This window comes from Schistocerca cancellata, chromosome 5 (genome assembly GCF_023864275.1).
Source record: "Schistocerca cancellata isolate TAMUIC-IGC-003103 chromosome 5, iqSchCanc2.1, whole genome shotgun sequence".
Classification (NCBI taxonomy): Eukaryota; Metazoa; Arthropoda; class Insecta; order Orthoptera; family Acrididae; genus Schistocerca; species Schistocerca cancellata.
In genome coordinates, this window is record NC_064630.1 from 322,415,046 (window position 1) to 322,438,414 (window position 23,369).

The 23,369-nt window shown below is 44.9% G+C and overlaps 1 protein-coding gene across 1 annotated transcript in view; it reads right to left on the minus strand.

Moving 5' to 3' along the window:
* LOC126188226 (methylosome protein 50-like) overlaps positions 1 to 23,369 on the minus strand; it is a 46,156-nt gene that overhangs the window by 21,668 nt on the left and 1,119 nt on the right. Inside the window, exons 4-5 of the mRNA XM_049929779.1 lie at positions 23,131 to 23,303; positions 22,879 to 23,056 (exon numbers count right to left, since the gene is read on the minus strand). Coding sequence (XP_049785736.1) covers positions 22,879 to 23,056; positions 23,131 to 23,303 — 351 coding nt within the window. The remainder of the gene's footprint in view (positions 1 to 22,878; positions 23,057 to 23,130; positions 23,304 to 23,369) is intronic.

The window sequence follows — 23,369 nt, forward strand, 5'->3', positions numbered from 1 at the left end:
CAGCATCCCGTTACTGGCCAGGTGGCAGCTCATAGCCTTGTGATGCTTATACCCGCAAAACTTGGCAAGATAACTGGACAGTTCTGATTCAAATTGTCATCTCCAATCAATAGTGATATTCTGAGGACAACTGAACCTAGCTAACAAGGTAGAGGCAGAAGCAGAGGCTAGTTCAGCTGTAATATTATCTAGGGGAACTGCTTCTGGCCAGTATGTATGCCAACCAATCATTATGAATAGATATCTGTTGCCGTTTAAGGGCAGCAGTGGCCCCACAACATCAAAGACGAGAGACTGAAGGTCGGTCATACTCCTGGATGACATAAATCGTGATTGTGATCAAACGCTTGCTTGGGGAATGCTAGTAAAGGGAACGGATGAGGTCTTCCTTTAGAGACGCTGTAGTATAGTTTCACCTCTGTCCCAGGAATGTCAAACAACTGCAGATGAGGTGATGAACTGGCATCATCTACGAGTGCATGAAGTTCATCACCAGCTTGCTGTGCCTGCATCAGTACTGTAAAATCTATATGGCTTGTCACACAGCTGACGCGCGATAGGCAGTCTGCTACAATATTGTCTAAGGCAGATACGTGGTTAATATCTGTGCAAAACTGGGTGACAAACTCCAGCCAGTTGAACAAGAGTGAGGGGTTAAGTTGTGCTGTTCCATCTGAATGCATGGATCAAGGGCTTACAATGAGTAAATATAGTAAACACGCAAGCCTTAATCTGTGGGCGGAAGTGTTTAACAGCTTCATATACTGCGAACAACTCTAGTGGATGAAGTGCTCCATTTCATTTGCGATAGCGATAGCTTCCTTGAAAAGAAAGCTAACACCTGCCAGGCACTTTGTGTACTGTTGACACGCTGTGGTAGTAAGTTTGACTCGCATCAACAACCAAAGCTAAGAGCTATGCAGATTCAGATGTGCAAGCAGTGTTTCATTAGCAATATTCTGTTTGATGTTGTCAAAGATGGTGTTCATCTCCTCTGTCCACTGTATCAGACAACTGTCTTTCCTCTTTGCTCCTGCGAGCGCTGGTGTCAGCAGTTCCTGCAACTCGGTAGTGAGCAGCAAGTGACAGCCATAGATATTTAACATACCTAAGACTCTGCATAATTCTTTCATGGAAGAGGACTCTGAAATGCGCATTATGGCACCTACTATTGCTATTCAAGGCAGGGAACCGGCTGACGTGATCTAGTGCCCCAAGAAAGGTGATTTCCGGCAGTCTGAAAACTGCCCTTGGCAGTGTTAAAGACACAGTAAATTGGTTGGTTGGTTGGTTTGTGGGATTAAAGGGACCAGACTGCTACGGTCATCGGTCCCTTGTTCCAAAACTTAAAAACTGCCACAGAGAGTAAAAAACTGGATAATAGAGACAACAGACAACACAGGACAAGAAAAACTCAGACAAAGAACAGACATAACAAATTAAAATAACACGGAGTGTGGCAGTGGTTGGCCGACCATAGAATAAAAAAGGAAAAGCCAACCACCGAGAACACATTAAAAACTCAGTTTAAAACTGTAGGCCACAGGCCAGAAACAACACAAAACAATAAAATAAAACATAAGCACTCATATTAAATGATAAAAACCCCCTGCCCGAATAAAACGTAAAACTAAGCCAGCCATGGCAGGGTCATCAGTTAAAAGGGCAGGGAGCATATCAGGCAGCGCAAATGTCCGCCTGACCACAGCTAAAAGGGGGCAGGCCAACAGAATGTGGGCCATTGTCAAAGCCGCCCCGCAGCGACACACAGGAGGGTCCTCCCGACGCAGTAAGTAACTGTGTGTCAGCAGGGAGTGGTCAATGAGGAGCCGACAAAGGACGACTGAGTCCCTGCGGTTGGCTCGCATGGATGACCGCCACACAGTCGTCGTCTCCTTAATGGCACGGACTTTATTGGGCATGATCCAATCGCGCCATTCAGCGTCCCAAAGCACAAAAACTTTTTGGCGGAGGACCGCTCGCAAATCAGTCTCTGGGAGGCCAACGTCCAGAGATGGTTGCCTGGTGGCCTCTTTCACCAGGCGGTCAACATGTTCATTGCCCGGGATACTGACATGACCGGGGGTCCACACAAAGACCACAGAGCGGCCGCAACGGGCAAGAGTATGCAGGGACTCCTGGATCGCTATCACCAGACGAGAACGAGGGAAATACTGGTCGAGAGCTCGTAAACTGCTCAGGGAATCGCTACAGATCACTAAGGACTCTCCTGAGCAGGAGCGGATATATTCTAGGGCTCGAAAGATGGCGACCAGCTCAGCAGTGTAAACGCTGCAGCCAGCCGGCAAGGAAAGTTGTTCGGAATGGTCCCCTAGAGTTAGCGCATAACCGACACGACCAGCAACCATCAAACCGTCAGTGTAAACAACGTCAGAGCCCTGATACGTGGCCAGGATGGAATAAAAGCGGCAGCGGAAGGCCTCTGGAGGGACTGAGTCCTTCGGGCCCTGTGCCAAGTCGAGCCAAAGGCAAGGGCGAGGAACACACCATGGGGGTGTACGCAAAGTGTCCCGAAAAGGAGGTGGAACAGTGAAAACCCTAAGCCCGGAGAGAAGCTCTTTGACGCGGACCGCGATCGTACAACCTGACCAGGGCCGACATTCTGGCAGATGGACGACCAATCGCGGGAACAAGACGATAGTTTGGATGCCCGGGCAAGCTTAAAACATGGGCAGCGTAAGTGGCCAGCAAACATTGGCGCTGTAACCACAGGGGAGGGACACCTGCCTACACTAGTATGCTGTCCACAGGGCTGGTCCGGAAGGCACCAGTGGCTAGTCGTATTCCGCTGTGTAGGATTGGGTCCAGTATCCGCAGCGCAGATGGCGATGCTGAGCCATAAGCCAGGCTCCCATAATCCGGACGAGACTGGATTAACGCCTGGTCGAGCCGTAACAGGGTAGATCTGTCGGCGCCCCAGCGGGTGTGGCTCAAGCATCTCTGAGCATCTAGATGCCGCCAGCACGCCTGTTTAAGCTGCCGAATATGAGGCAGCCAAGTCAGCCGAGCATCAGAAACTACACCCAAAAACCTGTGGGTCTCCACCACAGCAAGGAGTTCGTCGGCAAAATAAAGCCGCGGCTCAGGATGGACTGTTCGGTGCCGGCAGAAATGCATAACGCGGGTCTTGGCAGCCGAAAACTGAAAACCATGCGCTACAGCCCAAGACTGCGCCTTGCGGTTAGCGCCCTGTAGCTGACGTTCAACAGCTGCAATGCCAGTAGAGCGGTAGTAAAGGCAGAAGTCGTCAGCATACAGGGAAGCGGAGACAGAATTTCCCAAAGCCGCAGAGAGTCCGTTTATTGCGATTAAAAACAGGCAGACACAGAGGACAGATCCCTGTGGTACCCCGTTCTCAGGGACTCGGGAGGAACTATGGGAGGCCGCGACTTGCACATGGAAGGTACGATACGACAGAAAATTTCGGATAAAGATCGGCAGAGGGCCCCAAAGACCCCATCCATGAAGCGTAGAAAGTATGTGATGACGCCATGTCGTATCGTACGCCTTCCGCATGTTGAAAAAGACAGCGACCAGGTGGTGACGACGCGCAAAGGCAGTACGGATGGCCGACACCAGACTCATCAGATTGTCGGTGGCGGAGCGGCCTTTACGGAACCCACCCTGAGATGGAGCCAGAGACTCTAGTACCCAACTCAAGTGCCGGCGCTCACCATCCGTTCGAGAAGCTTGCAAAGAACGTTGGTGAGGCTAATGGGGCGGTAGCTGTCCACCTCCAAAGGGCTCTTGCCCGGTTTCAAGACGGGGACGACAATGCTTTCCCGCCATTGCGACGGAAACTCACCCTTGACCCAGAGACGGTTGTAAAGGTCGAGGAGGCGTCGCTTGCAGTCCACTGAAAGGTGTTTCAGCATCTGACAGTGGATGCGATCTGGCCCAGGAGCGGTATCAGGGCAAGCGGCAAGGGCACTGTGAAATTCCCAGTCACTGAATGGAGCATTGTAGGATTCAGAATGGTGGGTGTGAAAAGAAAGGCTCCGACATTCCATCCGCTCTATAATGGAGCGGAAGGCCAGAGGGTAATTGGAAGAAGCGGAACTCAGAGCAAAATGCTCTGCCAAGCGGTTGGCAATTTTGTCAGAGTATGTACAAACTGCTCCATTCAGTGAGAGCACAGGGACGCTGACAGGGGTTCGATAGCCATAGAGGCGTCTGATCTTGGCCCAGACCTGCGATGGAGAGACATGGAGGCCAATGGTGGACACATACCGCTCCCAGCACTCCTGCTTGCTTTGGCGGATAAGGCGGCGGGCCCGCGCACGCAGACATTTGAAGGTAATGAGGTGTCCAATGCAGGGATGTCGCTTGTGACGCTGGAGCACCCGCCGGCGATCTTTAATCGCTTCAGCGATCTCAGGCGAGCACCAAGGCACAGTCTGCCGCCGAGGGGCCCCAGAAGAACTGGGAATGGAAGCTTCGGCGGCAGTAACGATGCCCGTGGTGACCGATTGAACCACCGCATCAATGCCATCATTAGAGAGAGGCTCAATAGCGGCAAGTCCCAGTCTGTCTTATTCATTGCCCACCTGCAAGGGCGCCCAGAAGACTGATGCTGTGGCAGTGACAGAACGATCGGAAAGTGGTCACTACCACACAGGTCGTCATGCACTCTCCATTGGACAGATGGCAAGAGGCTAGGGCTGCAGATCGAAAGGTCAATGGCGGAGTACGTGCCATGCGCCACACTGAAGTGTGTGAAGGAACCATCATTTAACAGCGAAAGATCGAGCTGTGCCAATAAATGCTCTGTGGTGGCGCCTCGACCTGTCGCCACTGACCCACCCCACAGAGAATTATGGGCGTTGAAGTCACCCAGTAATAAGAAAGGTGGCGGCAATTGGGCTATCAGCGCAGCCAGGACATGCTGCGCGACATCACCATCCGGTGGAAGGTAAAGACTGCAGACGTTAACAGCCTGTGGCGTCCACACCCGAACAGCGACAGCCTCTAAAGCTGTTTGTAGAGGGATAGACTCGCTGTGAAGAGAGTTAAGGACATATATGCACACGCCACCAGACACCCTTTCATAAGCTGCCCGGTTCTTATAATAACCCAGATAGCCACAGAGGGCGGGGGTTCGCATTGCTGGAAACCAAGTTTCCTGAAAAGCAATGCAGAAGAAAGGGTGAAGGCTGATAAGTTGTCGGAGCTCAGCTAGATGGTGGAAGAAACCGCTGCAGTTCCACTGGAGGACGGTATTGTCCATGGCTGAGAAAGGCGTGACGGGACTGGGAAGGCAGATTACGCCTCTGGGTCACCTGCTGCCTCCGATGGAGCACCCGGGCAAGTGCTATCCATTGCATCTGAGGGACCGGCGAGATCGAGGTCCTCAGCGGACGCAAGAATCTCCACCGCATCCTCAGACGCAGAGCTTGTAGGTAGCGGTGGAGTACGTGCCACTGCAGGTGCCTTGGTCTTACGGGTCTTCAATGTCGTTTTCTCTCGCTGTTCCTTTGGTTGTCTTTGTTGAGAGGGCTTATTTGAGTCAGTCTCCGGGACCGAAGATGATCGTGAAGCTCGACGACCAGCGACCTGTGGCTTCTTCAGCCACTGGTTGGTGTCTGCTGTGCCGCTGGTAGGAACCTGGGAAGGGAGTGACCCAAGGGATCCCTTCCAAGCAAGAGAAGCCAAAGAAGACTTACACTTCTCCAGCTTAGAAGTGGGGACTGGTGTCCCCGGTGGTTTAGTGGGTGCTGCTCTCGAGGTAGATGGTGTGGGAGCAACAGCGAGAGAAGGGGCCCCCCATCGTCAAGGGGGCAGGTGAGGTCCTCTGACTCCGAAAGTTGACTGTTTGTGGTGAAGCTAAAGGAGCTGGAGCAGGAGTGACAGTTGAGGCATAAGATGCCATCATGTGCACGGGATGTAGCCGTTCAAATTTCCGCTTAGCCTCAGTGTAAGTCAGTCGGTCCAGGGTCTTATATTCCATGATTTTGCGTTCTTTCTGTAAGATCCTGCAGTCTGGCGAGCAAGGTGAATGAGGCTCTCCACAGTTGACACAGATGGGAGGTGGAGCACACTGAGTATCGGGATGAGATGGGCGTCCGCAATCTCGACATGTGAGGCTGGAAGTGCAGCGGGAAGACATACGGCCGAACTTCCAGCACTTAAAGCACCACATCGGGGGAGGGATATAGGGCTTGACGTCACAACGGTAGACCATCACCTTGACCTTCTCCGGTAATGTATCACCCTCGAAGGCTAAGATGAAGGCACCGGTAGCAACCTGATTGTCCCTCGGACCCCGCTGAACTCACTGGACAAAATGAACACCTCTACGCTCTAAGTTGGCGCGCTGCTCGTCATCAGACTGCAAAAGTAGGTCCCTATGGAAAATAACACCCTGGACCATATTTAAACTCTTATGTGGTGTGATGGTAACGTTAACATCCCCAACTTGTCACAAGCAAGTAACCTGCATGACTGGGCGGAGGATGCCGTTTTTATCAAAACTGACCCAGAGCGCATTTTGGACAAGCTTTCCACCTCCCCAAACTTGTCCGCTAAATGCTCTACAAAGAACTGAGGCTTCACGGATACAAAGGATTCCCCATCAGCTCTGGTACAGATGAGATACCGGGGCAAATACGTGTCACTGTCATTCATTGCCTTTCGTTCCTCCCATGGTGTGGCCAGGGATGGGAACGATTTGGGGTCATAAACGTTACCTTTAAAATGAGCCCTCGAATGCTTAGAGACTGCTGGTGGCTGGCCACCAGCAAGAGATGATGTGCCACACTTCACTGCGTGTCATCCACCCTGATGCCACTTACTCCGACCAAGGGCCCTCCCCATGGGCGCCACCCAGCCACAGCAAGGGCCACCTGGCAGGATGGCCATTGCCGGGAGTCCTGATGCCCCAGGGAGATGGGCATCTACTCCTTGGCATACATGGGGAGTAAATGGCGCAGGCATCAGTAGAGCGATCCCTGTGTTGTCAGGGGGCTACAACCAACAGGGTACATGGCGGACCCACCACAACGGACTGGCTACCGTGCTGGATCTTAGGTGCAAAAATGTATGAGGTTGTCGTCGCAGCAAAAAGCAACACTGCACAGTGCAGCGTGGAAATCGCACCCAGGGACGTATCCTCGCCCAAGAGATGGAAAACGAGCTGGACACCATTGCAACGGCGAGAAAACCGGCTAAAGGTCTCAATGCACAACAGATACAGTGCACCATGTAAGGCACCCTTCGCCAATTGGCTCGCTCTTTGGAACAATTTAGAAAGATGGAGGTCAAACCCGAGAGCGGACCATCACATAAGGCCGAAACATTTGAGACTCCTTTTAGTCGCCTCTTACGACAGGCAGGAATACCGCGGGCCTATTCTAACCCCCGAATCCACAGGGTGGGGAACACTGTAATTTTCTAGGTGACTAATACCCTCTTGCCGGTGTTTGTAGTGTTGCTCCTTGTCAGCTCAGAACACTAGCAGATCATATAGATATGTGAAGCATAATGGAAGGTCTTGGAGGATCAAATCTACAAAACTGTCAAGTCAGTGACATTTTGGCTGAGTACTGTGGCACAAACATGCCCTTAAAAAGCCCAAAAGGCCTGAAGGAAGTGTGATCAGTAGCACAAGGTCAACGATATAAAGTCAGTTCGCAATAAAAATATTTCTGTTACTGTTAAATCAGATATATGTACAGTATTTAACAAGCATTTTCTGAACATTGCTGGTGAATTAAATAAAAATTTAGTTTCTACAGGGAATGATATAACTTTCTTGGCAAATGCCTTTCCGATATGTCTGAAATACTCCTCTGTGATACATAAAAGAGGGAGATTGAGTCAACAATTAAATCACTAAGACTAAGGACTCATGGTTATAATGGAGTGTCTAGCAGAATATTAAAGTACTGTGCTGAACACATTAGCCCTGTATTTAGCAATACTTGTAATTTTTTCCTTTAAGAATGGTCAGTTTCCTGAACAATTAAAGTACTCAGTAGCAAATCCACTTTATAAAAAGGGAGAAAGGGATAATGTGGATAATTTTAGACCTATTTCTATGCCATCAGCGTTTGCAAAAGTTATTCAAAAGGCTGTGTTTGTAAGGATAACTGATCATTTTATACCACGCGATTTGCTATCAAATGTACGGTTCGGCTTTAGAAGTTGTTAAACAACTGAAAATGCTATATTCTCTTCTTTGTGAGGTACTGGATGGGTTAAACAAAAAGTTTTGATCACTTGGTATATTTTTTGATTTAACTAAGGCATTTTGTTTTGTTGATCACAAAATATTGCTCCAGAAGTTGGACCATTACAGAACACAGGGAGTAGCTCACAATTGGTTCACTTCTTACTTTAGCAACAGCCAGCAGAAGGTCATTATTCACAATGTTGAGAACAAGTGGGGGCTGTTCCAGGGATCAGTGTTGCGGCCACTCCTATTCCTTATTCATATAAATGATATGCCCTCTAATATTATGGGTAACTAAAATAGTTCTATAGTAAAGGGTGTTGTGTGCAACATTGGCTCAGTTTCAAATAGTGCAGTTCATGATTTAAGTTAAGGGCTAGCAGAAAATAAACTAATGCTAAATCACAGTAAGACTCATTTTTTACAGTTTCTAATACAAGTCAACAAAAACTTACATTTTAATTTCACAGAACGGGCAATTGATTAGTGAAACAAGAGTTCAAATTTCTAGGTGTTCAGATAGACAGTAAGCTGTCATGGAAAGCCCACATTCAGGATCTTGTTTAAAGACTTAACACTACCATTTTTACTACTCTAACTGTATCTGAAGTGAGTGACTGTTCGACACAAAATTAGTCTACTTTGCTTATTTTCATTCGCTTATGTCGTACGGTATTTTATTTCGGGGTAACTCTTCCCATTCTAAAAGGATACTTTTGGCTCAAACAGGCTGTTCAGGCAATAAGTGGTGTAAGTTCGCTAACCTCGGGTCGATCCCTGTTCATGAGTCTGGATATTTTGACATTGGTCTCTCAATACATATATATTCCTTATTGTCATTTCTTGTTAACAATATTGGCTTATTCCCAAGAATAAGCAGCTTTCATTCAGTTAACACTCTGCAGAAAAACCTGCATTTGGATCGACTTCCTTTACTCTTAAGCAGAAACGCTTGCAGTATATTGCTGCATCCATTTTCAATGAGCTACCACTTTAATTCAAATATCTTAGCAGTAATCCATGCACTTTCAAATCTAAACTAAGAGTTTCCTCATGGGTCACTCCTATTCTATGAAGGAGTTCCTTGAAAAATTAAGCTGATTCTTATTTTATTGTTGACTGCGTTTACTTAATCTTATGCACTGACTTTTTTCGGGTTCATAAACATTAATTTTTAACTGTTATTACTTTAATGTCGTAATTTTATGTACTGACACATTTCATGACTTGAGGTTTGCTCCTCAATTTGATCCTACGGAACTTGACATGTAAAAAGAAAACTACAGAGGGTTGTGCCATGCAGAGTGTGGTTGTAATCTTGCAGCAGTGGCACGAGATATCTGATCAGGTACCATTCTTGCATTTAGTGCATGGTACTCTCCGGAAGGGCACCAAACCCCATTCTTTTCAGGCACAAGGTGCAAAGCTGAGGACCATGAACTGCTGGATGGTCTGATAATGACATCATGCACCAAGGTGCTAAATTCTACTTCTGCTATGGCCAAGCCTATCGGGCACCAGAGGTCTCATCCTGCACGAGACGTGCAGTCCACGTGTTGTATGTGCAATATCTGTTTCGGAAGTGCTTGGCGGTCTGGTTATGCTTGGGTAAAGGGTAAGCAGGATGATGTACTCACCCTTGTGCACAGACTACCTTCACACCGTGTCAGGTGGTACTGCGGTGGAATCTGGCGGCAGCAAGTCTGGTGATACTGTCAAACAGCCGAGCATTTACCCCATCAGGCAGAAGGTTGTAGTGAGCCAAAAGATAAGAGCCGATGGAGTTCCATGCGCTCTTAGTCCTAGATTCATTTCCAAAGCCATCCCATTCGTAGCTATGGCTGAGCTGTTTGCTGCCATTAAGAGTGCAGTGGATGGTCCGCAGCAATGTCTCTGAAATCGTGGGAGAATGCTCAAGTCAGATTCAGTATCAATGAGAAACTTCAAACCAGAGCTGCAATCAGTAATAAACAGGCACTTTGATGATGACGGGCCACCAGCCTACCTCTAGGACTGCCTTCTGTGGGCATTTAACATAGCTGCATGGTGTGGTACATTTCCATGCTTGCTCTCTGAACCATTAATGGTACCAACACACCAGCTGTTCTCAACAAGATAATTTGGTACTGCTGGTAGACCGACTCCTAGAAGTCGGCTACAGTGCCTGCAGCAGTTGTCTTCTGAACTGTTTGGTGACAATAACTTGCCGAGCTGGGCACACAGTAGCTTGACTTTGGTCACAAGGGAATCATAATCGGCAAGTGCTACAGGCATCTGTGGTGCCGTGGTACTATAGCACTGCACTAACCTGTGCTGGAACAATTGCTTCTTGCATGCCATCAGCCAGTTCCTATACTATATCCAATGGGATATCATTCCAAGTTGCTATTATTGCCTTAACTTGCAGCAGTAACCTGCAGCTTCACAGAGTGCACAGCAAATTATCTGAAACCATGATTAGTATCCACCTTACTGTGAAGGTGCTGTAAATACTGTGAGGGTTTTAGATGATCTAGGTCCTTTTTTCATGAACACCTGAAATGTCTGGAGCTCTTGTCAAGCTGCAACTTGCCGTATCAGCTCCGATTTTAGCTTAGCATATGATTTTTCCTGTGGTAGCACAGTGATAATGTCCTACACTTCAGCTGCATAGTGATTATCTAATTGGCTCACCGCGAGTGTAAATTTTGTCGTGCCTGCAGTAACTCCTGCACAAACCATAGGACTAGGTTACAAGGCCAGAATGAAGATTGGCCGACAGCCAGACAGGAAACATTCAGCTCTTCAGACATTTCACTGTATGTTAAACGAATAAACTGATCTTTTACTCTTTTCATAGTTTTCCACTCAAGAATGCACCTGGGTCATCACTTGTCAATTTTAGGCTCCACCTGGATGGCTGACATTGCCTTTACGTGCTCTATTACCATAAAACAGGTAATGTTCCGGAGGGAACAGTTTCGTTGGATGCAGAAATTATTCGCTGCATTGGAAATCACAATACAACCAATTCGATTAACACAGCAATTCCGAACAAAAACTCAAAAAATTTGAAAAAGTAAGTGTGTGGGTAAGTGCAAATTTCTCATAAGGAACCTATATAATACAAAAACAAAAAACAGCACAGTTGCACTAACAAGGTCAAATAAGACATGCCGAAACCTACCCTGAATTTTTTTTACACAGGAAGAAGACAATGAAAGAAATGCATTGCCAAAATTTTAGCTGCTAAGAGGCACAGCAAGTAATTTCTAAAAAATGTTGAAGTTACACATTTTTACCATGCGAAGAACAGCAGCTTGTACAGCCCTGCCCACTTAGAGTGCAAATCGGCAAATCATTCACGCAGCACCGGAGTTCATGGACACCATTTTCAATAACCTAAAGCCGGTTTACAATGGAGCGAATGGAAATGAACACGTGCATGAGCATTTGTAAGTTTCATCTTAGTATCGGCTATGAATTTATCTATAGCATTGTCTGTCACTGACAGCTGTTCTACATGTTTACATGACAAACATGGTAATTTTGTTACTTCCTATTCTGTACAATTTCTTGAACCTGCAAAGCCAGGTCAATGAAGCCCGGAAATTAGCAATGTTCATGCCGCAAGCAATTTGGAGGGCCCAGTCTTTTATATCTCCATTGGCAACAGTCCATAGCCTCTCAAACAGCTTTAAATCTTCCAAACAGTTTTTCATTCAGATTGTTTCGGGTTTCCGTTTGGCACATATTTCTTACTTCATGTAATTCATTCTTCCGTTTTTACAGTTCATGCGCCGATTTTACAAAACAAAAACGCCTTTGCACACTGCGTAACATCAAGCGTTTTTTCCCTCCTTCATTTAACCAATATTTCACTGCCTTTTCTTTGCCGCTGAAAGCTGTTACTGTATTTTTTTTAAGGCTTGGAAGGTATTTTTCTTCAGAACTGTTACTGGCACAGCTGACATCTGAGCCACAATTATTGGAATCTTCAGTTATTTGCCATTTCTTCTACCGTATACACAATTTCAAACAAAATGTCGAAATCATTCAAATGAATGTCAAGAAAATCAACTAACAAATGACACATATCATATATACGTCCTCAAAAGAAGTAGGCGATTTCAGTTGGAAACCAAGTTTTTCATATTTCACCACTCCTAAAATGAGAACATTAATTTGATTCCACACTACGGTGAAACTGGAAGGGAAAATAAAGAGGTACTATTAGCACGCGTGCCTTATGAAAGAACAATAAATTTTAATTCAACTTTATCTGTATGGTCAATGCTTACCAATGCTGCAAAAAGCAACTGATAATTCGTAATAGATGTTATACAAATGTACTGCCGAACTAGAGATAGAGATAGAGAGAGAGAGAGAGCGCGCGAGTGCTGCAGCACCACCAGGGGTGTACATTTCTACCCCCGCCTGGCGCACAACAAATTTGGAAATTTTCAGATATTTTTCTAGTACTTGCAGTGCCTCTTAGCAACTAAAATTTTGTAAAAGACTTCAGGGTAGGTTTCAACATGTGTTATTGGACCATTCCCTTGTGAGACCCAACACTGTGTTCCTAGCACTTGAGCACCATACCAATTTCCGCACTGCACTTGCTATGCACAACACTGCCAACACATACCGGGGAACTGCTGGCCGAGGTTATAGCAGACACTGCCGAATTTGTCACAACAGTACTCCGAGTAGGATTATAGTTTCCAACATCTTTTCTGCCTTGCAGACAATTCAGTTCAAATGTCCTATTCTGCAATGCCATTATATTACTAGTCTAGTTTTATCATGTTTACAACTATAAAATTATTTAAGTAACAGCCAAGATCTTTGAGAAAAATCGCTTTTGTGTATTGCTTAAAGTTTATTGGACATAGCCTTGGAAGTTCCACAAGACATGTGGCCTGATGTTTTTGTCAATTGTCCTCAGCATATAATGCTATGCCTTTGTCTTTTTATGCTGTTTCGCATTTTTCAAGAGATTCAGTTCCATCCACAATATCAGAGAGATCTCAAATTTTCTAATTTCAACACCCACACGACTAAGTACAGTTGTCTGAGCACATTTAAATCACGAAATTCATTTTCTGGATACACTGAATTTTTTCTACTTTTTGCTTGTTCTTATGACCTTTCATTTTTTTCTTTGTTACTCATGTCCTCTATTTTAAACTTCTTTTTAGAGGTCTCAGGTCATAAGCTGTTGTATTTCCACATTTCTGCACACTGGCAACTTCAGGGATCACTGTCACTGCCTGGTTGCAGTGGGATACCAGCAGTCGTGGCTGCTATGCCTCCCCTACTCTTTCTTTTGGTAACTGGTAAGTTTCCTTCCATTTTCGTTGTCACCAGCTGAGGTTAGCCCCATTCAAAATTTTGGCTTCTATACTGACTGAGGCAGTCAGCTCGAGAGGCCCAGGCTTAAATACTTCAGGCACGGACAATGCTGTGAGCAGCTTAGGCTGTGTGTGCATTGCAGTCAGCATGGCCACGGTTGGCAGCAGGGCCTCAAATACTCTCTACAGTGCCTCAGCCAGACGTGTCACCTTTTTGAGCACTGCAGAGTGTGAGACAACTATTGCAGCTAGGTCACTGTTGTTCGCACTGGGTGCTGCACGGCGGCTCGGTGCAGCTGAGGCGTGGTCATAGTGTTGCCACACCTCCTGCTTTCCACCATGTTGTCTGCTTCTGCTCTGCATGCCTTCCTTCTTGGTGGGTCAGCTCGCTGATCTGGTGTGCCATCCCAGACACACTTCATGAGACAGATGCGCCTTCTCCGATTGCCATTTGCTTATGGGCCACGGGTGTTGTTCTCGCTGGCCAGTGTCATCTTTACATGGGCCTACCTTGTCATTGGCTGCATGCCTGGACACAAACAGTGGAAAGACTATCCGGCTGTCTGCTTGGGTGGCAGCTTGCTGCGTTGGCGAGCTACTGTGGCTATTTTAACTTCACAGCCTCTAACTCACTATGTGCGGACCGCTGCAGTTTGCACTCTTGGGTGTGCGCGTCTGGATATGAGCAGTGCCCGCTGGCATGGTTCTTGGCACATTTTGCACATGCCCCTGGAAAGGAGCAGTGGCGAGTCTCATACCCCACCTATTGGCAGCAGAAACTCTTCACCATCCCCTTCTGCTTCAATGATCCACTGACCTTTGTGTTGGCCACCCACTTGAGATTTAAGAGTTGTCTGTTCTCAAGTGTGTCGGCCGTGATGACCAACAGCAATAACATCCCCTCGTATGTGACACAGGATTTGATGCATGTTACTTTACACACATCAAATTTCATGTCAGTCAGCTCCTTCTTCAGGAATTCAGGGCCTATTGAATTGGGGAAGCCCTTGCATATGACCTTCAAAAGTTTTTCTGGAAGTGAGGCACACGAGTACCAGTGGATCGCTCACACTGATGCCTCAGCCGTCACATCCGGTAGTCTGCTGAATTTACAACCTGAAGTCGCACCAGGTTTTCTCCTGCTGCCCTTACTATGTCGTCAGCACAGTCAACTTATTCAGGAGCTGCAGGAATCCTCAGTAGTCCTCCTCCACTTTAAGTACAATGGGAAGTGACCACCTCTGTCCGGTTGACTGTTGTTGCTGGGTGGGAGTTAGCAGAATCTTCTTGTGTAGGGTGGCCGCCTTGGGCAGCGGTATCACTCCCCTGCTGCTCTGCCATATCTTCTTCCATCAACATGTTGAAACGGTTGGCAGCTTATGTAAACCATGGGGAGGGGGAGAAGCTGGCCTCGCTGCTCGCTTTGACTAGAAAAAGGCAAGCCCCGCCATGCTGTTGTCAGCTATGGTGCCCTTTTTGCTGCCTGTAGTTGAGACAGTGGGCTATCTGTTCTTCTTGGGTGCCTTCTTTTGGATGCCTGTCTGCACCACATCTGACCTCTTGCGCCACTCGCCATCGAGGTGGAACAGCACGCTGGCAGTTTTGCGATGCTTGCACTCTGCAGTTGGAAGCGTGCTTAGTGCTGGGTTGTGCACCAGTCGGTCTTCATCACTGGACAAGTCTTCCATCTGTTAAGTCCAATGCAGGCAGTGTCCGTGTAGCAGGCGAGAGAGAAGGCTCCACCTGACAATGGTCTGCCACATCCAACTCTTCTGTCATCAGATGTGAATGGCCAGATGAAGCCTGTTCGGAAGCAGGCTCAACCAAGCAGTGACCCACCACCCCATCCTTCGGAAGATGTGTGCCAGGTCGCATCCATGAGTCATCACAGTGGAGCGACAGCATTAGTACATCTGTTCTCTACTGCACCGAGCGTGCGACTCATGATACTTATTTTGCATTCATTTTACTTTATATATTATAAGACACCGACTAAACTAAGTAAGTTGTTATATTGCCATCTTCATAAAACACAGACCAAGAATATCATCCCCCCCCCCCCCCCCCACACACACACACACACACACACACACACACACACACACACACACACACACACACACACACACACCTCAATGCAAACAACTGTGTCCAATCGGATGAGAAATCTTGGGGTGGGGAGGGGAGACGGGGTGGGGAGGTGGGAGGGACAGAAGTGCTGCTTGAGGGAGCATACAAGAACAAGGTGCAGAGAGGGTAGGGTAGCTAGGTGTAGTCAGGAGGTTAGATGGAGGGCAGGCTGGGGTAGGTGAGAGTGGGAAAGGAGAGGAGTTAAAAGGCTGTGGGTGTGAGATGTTGTCTAAACTCAGCAGCAACTGACTCAACTGCCTCTCATTATGCCCGAAGATGAAAATGTTCTACCCTCTATCCTTCCCATCCTTCCCCCAAGAGTGGTATTCTGCCACCTACCAAACCTACACAATATACTCGCACATCCCTACAGAACCCCTGCTCCCAAACCCTTGCCTCATGTCCCTGTAATAGACTTGGAAGCAAGACCTGTCCCATACATCCTTCCACCACCACCACCACCACACCTGTCCCGTAATAGGCAGAACTGACTGAAACCATTCATGCAATCTTAAGGCCAAGCTGCATTCTACGTGGGCGTGACAACCAACAAGCTGTCTGCATGAATGGCCACTGAAACTGTGGCCTCAACCTTTGTTGGTCATTGTCCTCCACCCACCAATCCCCATTGTGTTCCCATTAACACCCTTCTTTTCCACCAATGCACCCACATCCACAGTCTACTTCTTTCCTTTTTCAATCACCCCCCTCCCCACCACCGTCTAACCTTCCGTCTGGACCTGGCTGTGTACCTCTCCACCTTATCCCTGTATGCTCCCTCAAACAGAACTTTACTGTCCTCACCTCCTACCCTTCTATCCCTCCCCCTTACCCCTACCTTCCAGATTACTTCTCCCACCATGCACAGTTGTTCGCAGTGGTCATGTGTTTGACTTGCATTTGCATGAGTGTGTATGTGTGTGGTCTAATTCAGAAGGCCTTTTTGACAGAAAGCTTACTTATTTAGGAGTCTCTTCGTTGTGCCTATCTGCGACTCAACATTCTCCACTATACTGTTAGCAGCAATCTATCCTTTCCATAATACACTTCCTATACATATTATGCTCTCTCTTTTGCATATATGCTTTCTCTTTTCCGTTTAACCAGACGGAGCCACAGCAACACATGGGTGGGGACAGCTGGCATATAGCAAATACGACCTGTCAAATACTGTGGGCAAAGTTCTGCACATGAAGAAGAGTGCATGGTAAGTGCTTACTACAAGTAAAAAATACTCAAGCAATATCGTTTTGGGACATTATTTAGGGTAAAGGTCAAATAACAACAATGTGAAAATTAGCCACTGGGGGAAAATAGTGAATTTTTTAGAGCTCAATTTGGAAAAGGGTGAAACAGTAAGAAGTCCTCATAATGCCACTGCAAAATTTTCAAGGGTACTTGAAATGGAAATGTGTAAGACCACATCAAACAACTGCATTTACAACAGTCCAATGCATCTGTTTATCCATTTGGCTGTTTCAATGGGTAAAGTGCAAGTGATCAGATTCTTTGCCAATTCCCTCCCTACCTCCCCTCCCTTTTTCCAGGTGTGGCCACAAGTCAGCTTTTCTTCATGCTAATCTTAAAATAACAGTGAAATTTTTGTCACCTGAAGATTATTTTTGCTGTAAATAATTTTTATGCAAAGCTGTAATTAATTTCTTATTTGAACAAATAAGAATTAGAAACACTGAGCTCAAATTTTTATTTTGAAATTATTTGCTATATGGCTTACTATCTTATCAATTCACCCTTGCAAATAAAAGATGCAGCCTTAAATGAAAATATAGTATATCTTCATTACAGGAACGTGACGACAGGAGAAGAAATATCAATCATTACTGTAATGAAATTAGTTATGACAATAGCCACCAGATGACAAACAAATTACTCGGGTAAATACATTTGATATGAATATATGCACTATCCTCACATAATCCTACCTTACTTTGTATACCTTTTATATATATTTATATTTAATCTGTAATGTTTCCAACATGTTCACTCCTTTTACCACCCTGTAGGCAGCAGTCAGCCAGCCAGAACAGACACGAGGCCTAATCCTCGAGTGGTGTTTACATATCTGACACTGTTGTGCTGAACGGTGTGAGGATGTGAAACAAGACAACATCTCTCTTACCACATCCCCGTCTACAACTTTGAAAACATTACATGCTAAATATTTTCTGACGTCTTACGTTATTTCAACCATGTCTGTCTTCAGAAGGCTATTCCCACTAACATGCGTAATCTACTACCCCCTATATAACGAGTACTGACTTGACAAAAATTTTCAGCAGCCATTCTGCAAACTACAGACTACTATATACTTCTATAACCCAGGTTAAAGCTCAAAGTGAAAGTGCTGCCTCTGTTAAAGGAGAGATAGACCTACGAGTCCTACCTGTGTTGCTTCACTGTCAAAAATGCTTATTCACTTTTTAATTTTGCAGTAGAAGTTCTGTTAGTATATTTTTAACTGGGCTAGAGAGTGAGTGTTCCCGTCCCTTTCACAAAATCTTGGTTGTAATGACACTGTTCAGTAGCATGGCCTGGATTCTACACTAGGGTGGAAAGTGATAATTTGGTTGAGAGTTTGCAAAGCCATCAAATGTGAATGCAAAACAGACGTTACACATTGACTTGTAAAAATCTGAAGTCGGTGTTCACAGGAAATAAAATGCATTTTTCCATTATAATAACAAACTGCACAGCAAATTCAGAAAATATACATTATATACTGACCAGCACAAAAAAACACCACCCAATAAACGACACGTTATCTTCACGTAATGATCTGTTTAATCAAAGCAAAGCACTTCAACAAATTTTTTGAGACAGAATATAACACTGGCATTGCTTTGCAAGCAAATGATGAAGTGTTGATTGTTTATTGCACTAGCCTCAATTGTTTCCTGCACAACCTGGAAGACATTACTGAAAGTAAGTGAATAGTGCATTCCCACTCTTATTGTACACTGAACTGTTCCCCTTTCAGTCACACATTTTTGTAGGATCTTTCTGCGATTGTCATAATCAGCTTTCTGGAGTAAACGTGCCATTAATAGCCCCGTACAAGCTGCAAAAGATGTTTTGGTGGAAGATACAAGTGTTACATTGCAGAAGTGTTGAGAACTACGCCTTCCACAATTTCCATAAAAGTGTCAAATTTAAAATAAATTTGTTTTTGTAAAAAGTGAAGTGCTGCACTTTTCATGCCAGTCAATGTATCAAGTGCAAACCTCCAATATTAGGAACACATAACACATATAAACTACAAAAAATGAAATGGGATCTGCTATGCGAGATTTAGCTGAGCATGCTTCAGAAAATGGTTATTGGATTAAATCTGATAAAACATCTGTACAGGCTCACACTAACAACTGCCAATACAGTAATTATAGAAGCTGTCAAAATAAAACTCACTGATAACACCCTTAATAGAGAGTGGTCTGTAACTCAGCATGGTGTGCAATCCAGTGATTGTGAAGTTGAAGCAGACACATCGAACACCAAGTCATTGGGTGTCCACATATCACAACCCCACGAGCACATCCCAGCTGACAGCTAATAAAGGGCAGAATAGTATCAAACTGGCAGTCTTATCACTTGACAATAGCCGCAGAGCACCTGTCAAAAGCTTGTAGAATTTTAATGACTATGTGGCTGGAAGGCCGAGAATATTTTATTCCATGTTACCAAACCAAGACACTTGCATTCTTACACGACTGCCGAAGTTTTAGTTTGTTACTGGTTTGAACTCCTGTGACAAAAGGCAGGCAGAATAATTTAACAGAAAGGTACATCCCTATACCACTCCAAATCCCAATCCCCTGCCACATTTATCACATCCCTGTGGAACACCCAGGTGGAGCTCAATCCACCCACCCTGCACTTCCTATTCCAGTCCTATCACAAGTTAATCCTATCCCATCAGGGGCCTGAACATCTGCAATAGTGGCCCTGCCATTCACCAGCCTCGTACGGCTTTTTTTTTTACTCATATGATTACCAACCAGCTGTCTACCAGGATGAACAGCCACTGCCAAACTATGGCCAAGAGCGAAGTAGACCACCCTGTGGCACAGCAAGCAGCTGAACATCATACACTTAATTTCAACTGCTATTTCACTACCCGAGCCATCTGGATCCTTCCCTCCACCACCGGCTTCTCTGAACTTTGCAATGGGATTTATCCTTAAAATACATTCTCCACTCCTGTAATTATCCCGGCCTCGACCTACAGTAACATACTGTTAGCACACCCTCCAACAATTTCCATCCCATTTGTCCTATTGTCTCCTCCCCAGTCACCTCAGACTATATTTGCAGCCATCTGCCAACACATCTGCCCATCTTTCCCCGTTCCTCTCCTCCTTTTCCCATCTCCATGCCCCACCACCTCCTGATGCTGCGCATGTTGGCAGTCTAATCCCTGCACACTCCACCAGACAGTGTTCATCTCTCACCGCACCCATACACTACTATCCTTCCCCGTCCTTCCAGATTGCGCTTGAATCCCACGTTGCATTCTGGCCCGAGATGGAGTTAGCGGTCATGTGTGCATTACATGAGCCTTCTTGTGTGTGAACTGTATGTCTCTTTACTAATGACGGCTGGGGCCGAAAGCTTTATGTAAGTGTCTTAATTGCGCTTGTCCAACTGTGTGTCTTTTACAGTAAGTAGTGATCTTTCTTTTCCTATATGGTTGATACTTCTACCTGGAGTTTCCATTGTTGGACACCTACGAATATGATTGACAAAACTGTTGGTTACACAAAATGTGTGTGTTTCAGAACGGAGATGTACAATTCAATATACAAGGGGGAGAGATTCTTTGTTTATTTCCTCTTCAGAAATGAAAGCTCCTTTTGGAGTTCTATTCTTTATCGCTCTAAACCAAAGTAACTGCACCAATTCCTGAAGAGCTTGGAAACATAATGGTGCAGGGATGATGGTATGCCGAGTTGTGTTTCCTACAACAGATGTATGTTTCTAATGGGAAGACTCAGGTCTGATGAGAGGGCAACCAGGAAAATACAAGGAAAAAACGATAAATTAGCAGCCATTAGGGAGGTGTACTGGGACTTTTAAAGAAGTAACTGCAAAATCAATTACTCGCTATCAGAATTTGTGACGACTGATGAAATTCTGCTTCCCTTTCAAGGTCAGTGTAGTGTCAGCCAATAGATGTCTGCCAAGCATGCGAAGTATAGCCTGAAATTGTACGCCATGTGCGATAGAAGATTTTATGCGCACAGCTTTGAGATATACTGTAACAAACAAAGGAAATGTTCTTGCTTTACATCAAACGAACCATTCGACATAGTTAAGCAACTGGTTCAGGGTATCTTTTGAGTCTTTCAGAAATTTAACTACCGCCAACTACTATACTAGCTATCCGTTGGCACAGTTTCTTCTGGGCAATGGTGTAACATTTCTCGGTACAATGACTATCCCAAAGAAGAAAAAAATGTGTCCGCCTGTTATCTACAACGCACGATAGTGAGGAAACAGACACAGAAACGGGAAAACCTACCCCAATAACTGATTATAACCATACCGAGGGAGGGCGTGGATAAAGTTGACACAAAGTGCTCATTTTACTAGACTTCAAGAAAAACAACATTCTTCAGATATTTGAACATGGTAGCAATAAATTCACACACATTGTGGGTGTGCAGTAATGAACATCAAACATGTAGCAAACAGGATTTCCTGGAAAATATTGCTTTCAGTCTCTTTGAACACTACATATATATATGCGTGCATGCGCATACTGCCACCTCACATACTACCGAGGTCCAACTAATACCAAACCGACAAAACAGTTTAATGAAAAAAAAAAGATAGGTCCATGCCAGTAATGCGGCCCCACACAAGAATAAAGACTACTGTACATTGTTCAACATCAAAACATTTTGTATGCAAGAATCAACATGCCAAGTAGTTTTCGACTGTTGTCATCAACGAGGAGATGGGGAAATTGAAGTGCACAGCAATTGATATTTAGCGTTTTCATATTTATGTATGTTGTACCTTGTAATTCGTTTCAGTTAATATGAGAAATACATGTATACGTTTTATACTTTAATTATTCAATATTATACATTATAATTAAGCAATACTTTTGATTTCAATAAAGTGCATAGCTACATATTAATTTATCTTTATCCTTTAAATTGGCACCAAAATTAAAATAAATACTATTTTTCTGTGACTTTTAATGTCCTTAGATTGTACTGACATTATACAGGTATTTATACTTACAAAAATATACAAATGGTACCATTTTGGATATGCAGCACCAAGTCCATGCACAGTACCTTACGAGAATGTGATACACGCGGTATTTAGAGGATTAAACTCATCCAAAAATATTGTCAAGGTACAAGATACTACAGTATTAAACAATTAAACACAGAGAGAGAGAGAGAAATCTCTAGCACTGCGGGTACTCAGATTCTCAGTTTACAGGAGATACTGATATTCGGCCGAGTTACGTCACCACATTAAACAGAGGACCTATTACCCAGATATCTTGCAGGGGGGGGGGGGGGGGAATGTTGTCATATCTACAACAGAAGATTATGTTGCTGTATCTAATGCAGCTGCTGAAATAGTGTGGCTTTGCACATTCTGGCAGGAGATCTGTATCAATGTGGAACAGCCAACTCAATTCTTTTTTGAATACCAGGGCACAATGCCATTGTTAAAAAAATAATGATCGCCACAAAAGAACTAACTAACTAACCACAGAAAAAGTGGTGAAAAGGTCAATGATCGTTTTATTCTTGTATCCTGTACCAAGTCGGATCACTTGGCAGACATGTTTAAAAAAGCACTTACCAAAGTCAAGTTACAAACTAGCTAGATCATTATCAACTGTCTCTCTAAAATCAGCAAACAAGATAGGGAGTGTTAAGTGGTATGGCTTGTTGTGCCGATTATCTTGGTATGTCTGTGTGTCAGTGGATAGTATCTTATTAGGGCATCTGATATTTCTATATCTCCACTTCTTCTGATTGCTTTGTGTACCTGTTAATAAAACCTGTTTATCCCGAACTGTAATAATTTGATCACCAACACAGCGCAACTAAACTATTACCCATTGCACACTACAAGATGAGTACACCGCACTGTAATTATTGCTACTTAAGTCACTGGTGAAATATGATGTATAATATGCCAAAAATAAAAATTGTAACTGAAGTGTTTACTTACCAATTGGAAAACCTAAGTTTATAGACAGGTCTGCTAAATACAGTCAACGTATCCAGAGGTTGCTTCGGGTGCCGAACATCGACAGTAAAAATATCACCAGTTATGGAACCAACAACAACAAACTCAGATTTTTGTGGCCGCCAGTCTACTGAAGTGAGCCCTATATCCCTCAATAAAACTGCAACATTAAACATACATTAGTCTAAACTGAAGCAAGAATAATTTAAATGTCATTTAACAGTATATTTCTACCTGAAGATGGTTGGGATTTCCTCGTGTCCCACAACAGTGCTGTACCATCAAGAGAAGTTGATGCCAGAAGGCATCTGTCCATAGAACTAGTTGTCACTGACGTCACATGATGTGCATGAGCAGGTCTGTACGTATGTTCTGGAGCTAGTGCCTCTATATCCCATACCTTTATACTAAATATGATAAACATTTTAAAATTAAATTTACCCACAGTAATAATGCATGCTTATAATTAACTG